The following is an 11,138-nucleotide window of genomic DNA, read 5'->3' on the forward strand; positions in this document are numbered from 1 at the left end:
CATAATTACTGGCCAGTCCTCTTTAAAAGTGTCAAGGTCACAAAAGACGAAGAAAGACTATGTTCCAGATGAGAGGACGCACAGGAGACTTTATAACTAAATGTGACGTAGTATCCCGACTGGACCACAGACCAGAAATAAGACACTGGTAGGACAGGAGATCAGTTAACAGTATAATAGCAACACAATTTCCTGGTTCTGATAATTACATTGTGGCAATGTAAGCTGGGTGAAGGATAAAAGAGAACTCTACACACTATTTGTGCAACATTTTTATATATGTTAAGTATAAAATATTTCAAAATAATAAAGTTAAATTTAAAAAAAACCTTTCTTCTTATGTATATTATTGCAGGACATGGAGACTTCTCTGCAACCTCCCAAAGGTAGTAGTAAATCCCTTACAAATTGCAAAATGTGCCATCTAGGGCAGGAAACAAAGTCCTGAGCAGCAAATTCAATCATGTGGGTAGACACACCCTCCAGCCCCTTGTCCTATCAGAGGCTCTCTCTGGATAACTTCTTCCATCAAGGCAGGGTGCCTGGAGGGAAGTGGGCAAGCAGGAAGGCAATGCTACCGCAACAGAAACTACAGCAGAGATGAGAACAGGAGTAAATTCGGCATGGTCTTCAGATCACGCATTACCAGGTTATAAAAAGACTACAGCCTCCGGAGGCAGGACCCCTGTCTACCCTGTTCCTTGTGGTCATCCTGCCCCCAGTACAAGGCCTGAACTCAGGAGATCCTCCCTCTAATAAACATTTGTCAGAAGGGAAAAAAAGAAAGGAGAGGGAGAGAGGAAAATAATCCAGAATGGCTACATGTCCTTGCCAGTCACTGACATGTAGGTTTAGGAGACTGACTGCTATGAGCAGAGGAAAAAAAAAGTATGTTCTTGAAAAAGAACAATTCCTTCTAGCCACTTTGAAAAGCACCCAGGGGCAGACCAACACCCCATCTTGCTTCCTGGTGTGCCCAGTAACCATCAGCCTAATTTGTTTGGCTGGAGAGCCTGAGGCAAAAAGTATAGCCTCAGGAGCCACCATGTAGTTAGGGATGTTTACATTGTCCCTAAGTATAAAGCTGGGGGAAGGGCCCTCCGAGCCAGAAAAATGGGGCTTGCACCAGTGACTGGTTAACCCCTGCTTCCAAATGTCACCTGCTGCCCTACAGCCTTGGTCACTTCCATTACCAGCAGCCTTACTCACAGGAAATGGAGCGTAACTGGACCAAAAGTCCTGCAGCCTCTACAGCAGAGGCCAGGAGAACAGTAACAGTGCAGAATCTTACTAGACAACACTGCTAAATGTCCTTGCAGAAAAAACAAGAGGTTCTTACCCAGTGTTTGGTGAGAAGGATGAGTCGAAGGTCAGCTTCAGTCCACGTGCAAGCTGAACATAAAAGAAATTCGCCAGTAGATTTAGTCAGTCACAAGGCAGGCCAGCAGATGTCAATTAATAAAACTGTCTTTTCCCAGGCAACCATTACCTGATCTTCCACAGTAATCTCCGTGCCGAGTGTGTTGTCAGTGTTCCATTTCTCTGTAAATGTCAGACCATATTCAGTCCATCTGTACTTGGTTTCCAGACTGCCTGTCACTTTGGTGGTCTCAGTGTTGGCGGAACCTGAGCTTGTAAATTCCTTTAAAGGTGAGAGAGAGAGAGTCACAGCCTGCACCCCAGCTCTTCACTTGGCACCATTGCACCCCTTAAACAGACTATACTTTCCTTTACGCAAGAAGTGATGATATCCTGAATGTGTGGGGGCAAAAGCTAATTCTAGAATTCAATTAGATATTTAAAGTACAGAGGGGGCTAAAGGAGCTCGCTAATTAAAGGAATCTCATGGGAATTCTTCTCAGCTTCCTTCCTCCCCTGTAACTCTTTAGTCCAAACAGAAGGCTCTCCTTCCACCTCGCCTCCCTCCTGGTAGAGAAAAAGCACTGGGCTGAAGCTGACACTGCTGTAATTCAAGCCCGAAACTTCTTCCTTCCAACAATTATCACACGCACAGTCTAAGAGCGACTACTAAGATTTTTTAAAAAAAATAATTATGCAGCAGAGAACACAGGTCAATTTTGAAATAAGGAACATGAAGAAAAATAAACCTTATGCCTGATAGAGCTGTGAATATTAACAGCTACTGAATTGGGGCCCTAACGGCAGAGTTCCCCTGGACCACCCATCCCACAGAGAAAGCAATAAAGTGACAACCACAAACTGCCACAATCAAAGTCTCTTCGTTTGACTCTACCACCCAGGACCTGGAAGTTATTGACTGATCTACAAGAAATCCCCATGTTCCATGAGGGTCAGGCAACTTACCAGTCCATTCTCAGATTTTGTTTTCAAATCAAGTTTTATTAAGCCGAATCCTGAAGAAAGAAAATTATAACTGTTAAGAGGTTAAATAAGTAATTCAAGAGCTACTCTGCCTCCCTTACGCTGTTTCAAAATGCCATGAATACAGACTGCGCCGGTCCCCACTGCTGCCTGCCTATGTGCAGAGCTCAGTTGCCATGGCACAGTCGCAGGCAGAACAAGCGCAGGCCCCACGTGGCCCCCACCTGCGCTGCCAGTGGAGTGTGAAGAAAAGGTTCGTGATGGCGTGGGCACGTGCCTAAGGATGGGCTAAATTTAGAAATCGCACTTCACGGCAGCGGGACCCACAGAGCTGCTCCACGCCTGGGAGAGGGAACGAGAATGCCCGCTTGTCTGCAGCAACTCTGGAGCCTGCCCCAACTGGGTGCACAACCCAAACTGCTCTCCTAGCTCATCTTTTCTCCCTGATGTGAAAGTTCTGAGAGCTGACTGACCCGGGTCTCTCAAACTGTGATGAGCAAAATCCCAAACATGCCAATCCAGTCTGTGAGCTGACAGGCCACTCCATGCAACACTCACCATAGCCCTTGGTGAAGACGTCCCTGGCAGATTTGCCAAGATCAACATACGTGGGAGGCACAGCCATCTTCTGCTACAATAAAAGAACCACCAGAATAAATACATTGGTAATTATAGAAATTAGTTTTCCATAAATAAAAATGATCAGGTATAATTAACAACCAATAAAAATCATCAACACTGAGTTCTGGGTACCTTGTTCTCCCAGGTGAGGACAGGGAAGCCTGTGCTGTCTCCTGCTTCTTTTTGTGGCCAGAACTTGAGACACCCAGTAAGTTTTGTTGACAAGAGATCAGCCTGACTTTACACCTCTTCTCCTCAGCATCCCCAGGACCGGCATATAGCAGTCAGTAAATATTTGCTGAACGAATGAATGATCAAAGGCATATTCCCATGAGCCAGCTACTTTACTGAATTGCAGGACTCTTGCCAATAAAACATATCTTCTTACAAGAACATTGACTGCGAGGACATTAAAGGCACTGAAGAGAAATCAGAGCTTTTCAATAGCAACCTATTTTCCATATAGTTCTGATTTCATTCACTCGACAAATATCTATGGAGTACCTACTATGTGTCAGAGTGGACCCAACTTTTCACACAACTTTTGCATTTTAGGAAAACCCACTTTGAGTATCACATTCCTCACAGGGAATACAGTAAAACTTAACTAATTAGGCAAGTCTTCACATGAAAGGCAATACAAGCATATCCGCCCAACCCCCCCCCCAAAAAAATTGTAATTCCAGCAAACATTTATTGAGCTCCAATGTGACTATTTTAAAACCAACTATCAAAGTACTGCTTGGGATTGTTGCATTTCACGAAGTTAGTCAACAAGCATTTGTTAAGCACCTCGGGATTCAAGGAAGGCGAGTAATTCAAACAGCCTTGCCTCAAAGACCACACCATGTCCCCGAGAGGCTTTGCTTGGGCACATTATGTACACAGAATTAAAATCCTAATTCTGGATGGCGCACACTCTGTGCTCCATCAAGGAAGAGAGGGCCAAGAGACAGCACCAGCTTCTGCATCTTCTCCATTTCCAAAGCCATTAGCCTCAATTAGCCAGAAATTCAGCTAACCCAAGGATGGTTCCACTAATGTCTAAAATACAGCATATCTAAACTATCACACTGAACCTACACACACCCCATCTTAAGTCTCATGTATGTGTACTGCATAAACAGCTGCAGGGCATGTTCCCGGTAAGGACCCACTAAAAAGTGGTCCGAGGGGTCCCCAGGGAACAATGCCACAACTGGAGGTCCAATTCCTTAATTTCAAAAACACTGCAGCGGGCCCACAGAACCAATGAGCACATTGTAAGAGAAACAACTATAAACTTGCATAATTCTACATTGTAAAAATTGTGGTCCAGGTTCTACTTTACTTTTTTCAGAGGTTTTGCTAATTCTGCCCCAACTCACTTCTGTGTCAGAGCAGAGAGCAGCCCAGTAAGCTGTTTACACTATCCTATTTTTGTTGGTGTTATTTCTTACACATGACCAGGCTGGAACCATGGGCAGCTCAGTCTACACATTAGGGTCAGGGCACAAAGAACACTTGGGGAAGATCCATTTTACACTGGCCCCACTGGTTCTTTCAAGTCTGGGCACTCCCCTTCCACTCCAAACAAACCCCACAGGCACCCCCACCCCAGGGACAGACCAGGAAACCATCCACCACGTCCTCCAGAAATACCCCCTGCCTAAGGCATATGCCGCAGCCTGGCCTCCTCTCAGGAGAAGCACTGAAACAACTCTGGAGAGAAAGCCGAGGGAATGCAGCCCCAAGCAAACTTGCAGAACCATTCGGCAAAGAGCCCAGATTATTCTCCACCCTGCCCCAGCACTAGCAAGTATCAATGGGCCAAGTGACACTCTTCAGTGCTGCCCCCTCCCCAGCTGGGCCACAGACTCAGCCCCAGGGCAAGGGAGACAGCAGTCCAGTGGCATTATCTCAGGGTCAGCTATGACCTTCCTGGGGAGCTTTCACATCTGGACACATCCGTCCCTCAGGGAAAAGACAGAACACTCATCATTTAATGTTCCCCGAATGCCTGCTCTCATCACTAATCCCCAAAACCAGACAGGCAAAGCCACCTGTCAAAAAATATTCTATGCGCAGCAAACGTCACCCTGAGTACATGGCCACTAAGGATTACGCTCCAAGGACAGCGGAGGGGACAGCAGAGGGAGCTCAGCAGCGGGCTGAGTGGAGCCAAACCAACTCCTGGACCTGAGGTAACACCCTCCAAGGTGGGCAGCAGAATGAAACCCCTTCACTAAGGCCCCCAACTGCAGTGGCTGAGGCTTCCCCTTCTGCTTTTTGGCAGAGTCCCCCAGCCCCCACCCCAGTCTCCTGCTGCATTTATCTGGAAGAACTGAGGCAAGGCCTGAGGCCGCTCTGCCTCTCTGAGAAGCTCAGCTTTCTTACAACTGCAAACAACACCCAGAAAATGCCCATTTCACACAGTTCTCAGCACCCACTTCAAAACGATTTTATTGTAGAAATAATGATTCATGTTTTTCAGGCTGGTACTGGAGGGAAGAGTTCAGCATTCTGCTTTCTCATCTGATTTTCTGCCTGCACTAACCTGGAGGCTGAGTCTTGGCCCTGGCCCCTCCCTCTACTCAGATCAGCTCACCTTCCATCTCTACAGCATCCACCTCATGCGCCTTCAGAAGCCCAGCCTCCAGAGGCTGAGCACGTCAGGGCACTCTGACATGGGCAGACCAGCCTGCCCTGGACAGATGGAAATCAGAAGGCCGCCTGGGAAAGGCAGAATCCCAGGTCTGTGCCTGGGTGATGGCTTCAAGGCAGAGCCCTAGGAGCATGGTTCCCAGGATAAGTGGAAAGTGAGGGACAGGCAGGGCTGGCTGAGCAGACCTGCCTGCGGTCACTGATGACTTTGAGAAGGACCAATAAATCACACCAGGAGATAAGAGCCCCTAGTTTCCTTCCCCTGCCCGCTAGCCTACCTACCACCCATTCCCTGGCTGACCTTGAACAGATTATGCAAGTGCCACACAGCTCAGGAATGAAAATCCAGCCCATACTGGAAGCTCAGAGGGGAGATAGTGTATCACCCAGCATAGTTTGGGTAACACTTACATAACCTCAGTCTTGGGGAGAATGTACCCGCCTTGACTCATCAGCTGCATGGCAGTGACAGCTGCTCTGCTCCCAGCGCCCCCACTACCTCCACAAGTACACACCTACCCCCAAATCACACCCTTGAACTCAAAGCATCCCAGAGCCTGTCATGCATAAATTTATCCAAAACATGGAAAAAGCTAGGTGTACAAAAATGCCAAGGCCTGGCACAAATAGGTATTCAATATAAATGTTTGTTTAATGACTAAATGCAGTGAGCATCAAAGTGTTTTTATAGTAGAAAAAATAGAAACTAAGTATCTGACAATAGGAACTAAGCAGATAACAATGTAACCAGGAAGCAGGAGCTCCCCTGCAAAGCAACTACAGCACCGCAGGCAAGAAGGAGGGGAACAGGGAGACCCTCGCTGGTACCCTCACCCCCACTTTGGCCTAAGGAGAGCTGAACTCAGGCTGAGGAGGCAAAGTGCCTTCAGAAATGAGCTCCTCTACTTCTCAACTCAGAACCGAGTGTGGACTTTATTTGAAGAGCCTTGGGGAGCCACTTTAGGGTGACTGACATGCCTGTTTAGGAAATTCACTCAACCAACAGATTGGCAAAAATGTAAATGACAATAACTACTTTTAGTGTGGGACATGGTCACTCCTATTCATGCCAAGCTGGGGTATTAGGTACAGTACAGCCCTTTTGGAGCCAATTGCTAGCAGTGCCTAAGTGGGCAAGCATTAACCCTAGCAGCAATTCTACTGCTGGGGACCCACCCGCCATAGACCCCAAGGCACCCAAAGATGGGTACAGGGAGATGCTCACTGCAGCATTATTTGTGACACAAAACCCAGAAGCATCCTAATGTCCATCAATGAGAAAATGACTGAATAAAAATTAAGGTACTTGCAAACTAAGGAGTATCATGTGGTAAGCAAAAAGAATAAGGTGGATTTATAGGCGATGGCACAGAAAGCTATCTATGATATGGTTAAAAGAAAAAAGCAAGTTACAGAAAATGTGTAATTCCATGGAATTAGAAGAAACCTGCTTTACATACACATCTTTACATGTTCACGCATTTGTGAATGAATGGAAAAGGCTGTGGAAGGATATGAGCCAATCTGTACATGTGGCTGCAACAGAGCTGCTTCTGGAAAGGGTGGGGGTGGGTTAGGGAGGGAGTGGAGTTAAAACAGGATTTTCATTTTTTAGTCTACTTCATTATCTAAGTTGTTTTTGTATATTGATTTTTTTTTTAAGGACAAAAAATTATAAAATGCAACCAATGTGTCTAAAATTGAGCCAGGTTGTCTTTGCAATGCCACAAAAAGCCATATTATAAAAGGCTGCTGCAGCAGGAGTGCCAGGAGGAAAAGCCATCTAGAAGGTGTCTACACTGGTTCGAAGCACACTGAGACATCAGTGTTATCAGGAGAGGCCTGAAGGAGGCACATTCTACTCCCAGGTGACAGCCGTGGCTTTGGCCACCCAGCCCAGAAGGCGGGAGGAGGCAGAGTCCCTGACTTTAGGGTGCATGAAAATCGCCTGAGGCACTTGTTCAAAAGCCCCCCTCCCTCCCTCCCTCTCAGCCTTTCGCTATCTAACGAACAGGCAGGGCAGCCCTCACATGAGAAGTGGGCTCCCTCCATGCACCAAGCACCCCCCAGAGCCCCCACGTTGAAGTGTGCTCTTTTCTCTGTAGAAGCTCCCTCAGAAGGATCCAGGCAGGGGAGCCTTGGTGCCCTCGGAGAGCCAATACCCACTGCCATGGTTGACGCGGGGAGCCCAATAGCCATGGGTCCCCAAATCTCAGTCAGGGACACCTGGGAGGAAAAGTCATCTGAACACAGGTCACACCCAATGGGTTGAGAGACAACATCTTCAAGAGCAAGGGTATCACAGGGCTAGGACCTAAACACTTAGAGCCACTCGGCCACAGCACTTCCCGGCCATCTGGGTGCCCAGGCAGCAGGACACAGTGCCTGCAGACGTTCTAGCCAGCACCAGCCTTTCCTAGCTGCGTCACTTTGGACAAGCCACTTATCACTTATAACTTATACTCCCATGGTCTCGTTTTGCTCATCTATAAAATGGGGCTACCAACAGTGCCTTTCTACCGGAGTTGCTGCAAGGATTAAGTAAGTCCATAGGCAGAGCATGTAGAAACGTCCGACACACAGTGAGTACGCACTAAGTGGCAGTGGTAAACACAATCCATTATTCTGGATAGTCTCTGTTTGTTGCTCCAGATTCACTTTCCTCCTCCATCCTGCCCTATGCCCCGAGACCTAGTAATTACAAGATTATTATCAATGGGCGATGGCTGGCTTCGGCCAACAGCAGAAGGCACCAGCAGAAGATGGGAATGAGGGTGGGGCACTCACCCCCAGGTTCCCTCCCTGCTGGATCTCGCAAAAGCAGTGACTACTTTCTTCCAACCAAGTCCGCAGCTCCTGCCAAGGGGCCTCCTCCCAGTTTCAAAGGACCCTCAGGGCCACGCTTCCTATCTGGTGCCCCAGACTCTACCGACACTTTTGCAAATGATCCCTTCATTATGCTTCCTTTGATTACCCCATGTGAGTGTGTGATTCCTGCAAGGACCTCGACCAAATGGCAATCATCACGTCACCATCATCATCACCATCATCATCTTGGATTCCCCTTGGGAAGGGAGAATTGAAGAACACCTTTGGCTCTGCTGTTTCTCTAACATCATTCTAGGTGGTATGTCAGGGCAGAACTGGGCCAGCCTATAAGAAAGGGGAGCATCAGACCAGCCAGAGATTAAAGCAAAAGCACCTCTTTCTAACTCGGGACCAGAAAAAGCAATTTCCCCAGCAAGAGGCCAGCCCAGCTCTGAAAGCCAATCTGTGGGGCCGACACCATCAGGAACTTCCCCACACACCCCCAGCCCACACCTTCTCACCAGGAAGGGGCAGCCCAGGAGAAGAGCCCCTGGTTGGGTCTCCCTGATGCTGGCAAAGCCGACGCCCCATGCTCTGGGAGCAGGTCTAGATTTCCAGGGCACCTGTCCTTCCCTCCCCTTCCACGACAGTCGCACACGGGGCAGCCCAGCTTTCCAGGCGCTGCTTCTATTTTAAAACTGCCTGAGAGCTGGGCTACCACCAGCTTCCACAAGCCTCAAGGGAATGTAGCTTACTTAAGAGCAGCCTGCCCACCCACCTATCAAGGAGAGAAGGTCTGGGCTGGCAGGCAGCATGCCAAGGTCTGGGTCCCAGATGCACCCAAGACTCCCGCCTGATCTCAGGCACCTGGATCCTCGCTGCCCAGTTTGACCCACAGAGGTTAACACAGATGGTGATTGGGCAAGCAGAGCTGGGAGTCGAGCAGCTCTGAGTCCTAATCCCACTCTACCACTCTCTAGATATGTGACCATGGGCAAGTCACAAACTATCTGCGCCTCTAACATGGGGCAATAGTACATGACTCAGCATCATTGTGAGGATTAAATGAGATGAATATAAAGCACTTAGTACAGTGGCTAGTACCTGGGAAGTATGCAATAAACGCGGACAGTATTTTGTCACAGGTTTTCATTTTATATATTTCTTATAATTATGGTTGTCATGCAGGTTGCCGAGAGGTTACCTGAACCCCAGGGTCCAGAGTCCTCCCTGACCATGATGAGGTATTGTTTAGTTGAATATTGTCCAGCCAGGTCCTGGAAGAATACCTCACACCTCATCCCAGAAAAACTGACCCTTCTGATAGACATCCAGTGCTATTGACCTTGCGACAAATAGGAGTGACTCCACTCACCGCTACTCACTGACAGTTAGCCTCCACCCAGCCATGCACATGCTCACTCTGATCAGTGTGAAAAAATAACACATCCCTACTGAACAGCAAATTCTCCTTTTAAACGGGCATTCACATCTGTTAGCTCCTCGCAGTGGCCCCCTGGAGCGACAAGTGCAGTGTGACACACCAGCCCTGAAGCTAGCCAGACCACGCCCTGAATTCCAGCTCCACTGCTGCTGAGCTGTGTGACCTTAGATAGTTACCTCACCTCTCTGTGCTCAGGCCTCCTGACCTAAGAAATGGAAACAGTACCTTTCCCCCAAGGCTTGTAAGATGGTGAATTCAATGTCACAGAGCATTAAGTCGAGCCCCCCAAAAAGTGCTGAGCAGGCCCTCAATAAACAGTGACAGTGATGATGATGATCACACTTGTATACTGGAGAAACCGAGGGACAGGAGAGTGACTTGATCGGTACTAGACCCTATGGCTCATGCCAGAGCCGTGTGGTGAGCTCAGTCTGCTCTCCAGGACTCTTTCCAGCACAGTTCTGGGTAAAGGCTTAGATTCCCACTCACCCTCAGCCCCCTGAGAGCAAGCTGGAAAATGGAGCACTGTGCCCAGGCCCAGCTGAGGATCCCACCGCTCGCCTTTCTTCAATGGCCACCAGAAGAGTCTGTGGGGAGCCTGAGGCCACAGACCCTCTGACCACTGAGGGGCTGCCCGCAGGCTTGGCTGGCTCTCAGCCACACACATACCTCTCTCAGTCACTTCCACCAAAGAAGTCACACCGTGAGAAATGCCAACAAGGGCAGAATGGACTTTGGCACCTTGGGAGCATCTTACCGGTAAAGGTGGGGGTGAATGTGTCTTGTTGCCACCAGCCCAGAGGTTGTTGTCCACATCTGCCTAGTGCCCAGCAGGACCAGAGGCCCACAGACAATTCCTCACTATATGGTCCCCCTGAGCCCCTGTGCTGTGTCAACAAACAGCCCTACAGAATAGCAGAAATAAAATTAAGTAATCAACTGACAGCAGCCTCCCTCCCCAAGGTCAAGCACTTTAGTTGGGTCAACTCCAACAGAAGCCATTGGCCCACCCACCATTAAGGAGAGAAAAGGCACCAAGTCCAAGGCCTTTAGAAGAATCCCAGTTGCCCATGTCACCCTCCCCTGCAAGCCCAGAAACACTAGTTTAACAAGTTTCCCACAGGATTTGGAAAGTTACACAATGAAGATAACGTGTTTAACGCAGTTATTTCAAATTAGGGAACAGTTTTGTTTCTCACTGCTCTAGGGTTATACGTACCGTTGCAGTTCTTTAAATATGTGTGACTCTGCTAGGCAAGGCTACTTTCTGGAAATGAGT

General features: G+C 48.3%; 1 protein-coding gene across 1 annotated transcript in view; it reads right to left on the minus strand.

The window, feature by feature from the left end:
- Positions 1–2,974, minus strand: part of VDAC1 (voltage dependent anion channel 1) — a 16,611-nt gene extending 13,637 nt beyond the window's left edge. Inside the window, exons 1-4 of the mRNA XM_023532008.1 lie at positions 2,902–2,974; positions 2,326–2,375; positions 1,490–1,642; positions 1,339–1,392 (exon numbers count right to left, since the gene is read on the minus strand). Coding sequence (XP_023387776.1) covers positions 1,339–1,392; positions 1,490–1,642; positions 2,326–2,375; positions 2,902–2,968 — 324 coding nt within the window. The 5' untranslated portion in view covers positions 2,969–2,974. The remainder of the gene's footprint in view (positions 1–1,338; positions 1,393–1,489; positions 1,643–2,325; positions 2,376–2,901) is intronic.
- Positions 2,975–11,138: the final 8,164 nt, after the last annotated feature.

This window comes from Pteropus vampyrus, unplaced genomic scaffold (assembly GCF_000151845.1).
Source record: "Pteropus vampyrus isolate Shadow unplaced genomic scaffold, Pvam_2.0 Scaffold74, whole genome shotgun sequence".
NCBI lineage: Eukaryota > Metazoa > Chordata > Mammalia > Chiroptera > Pteropodidae > Pteropus > Pteropus vampyrus.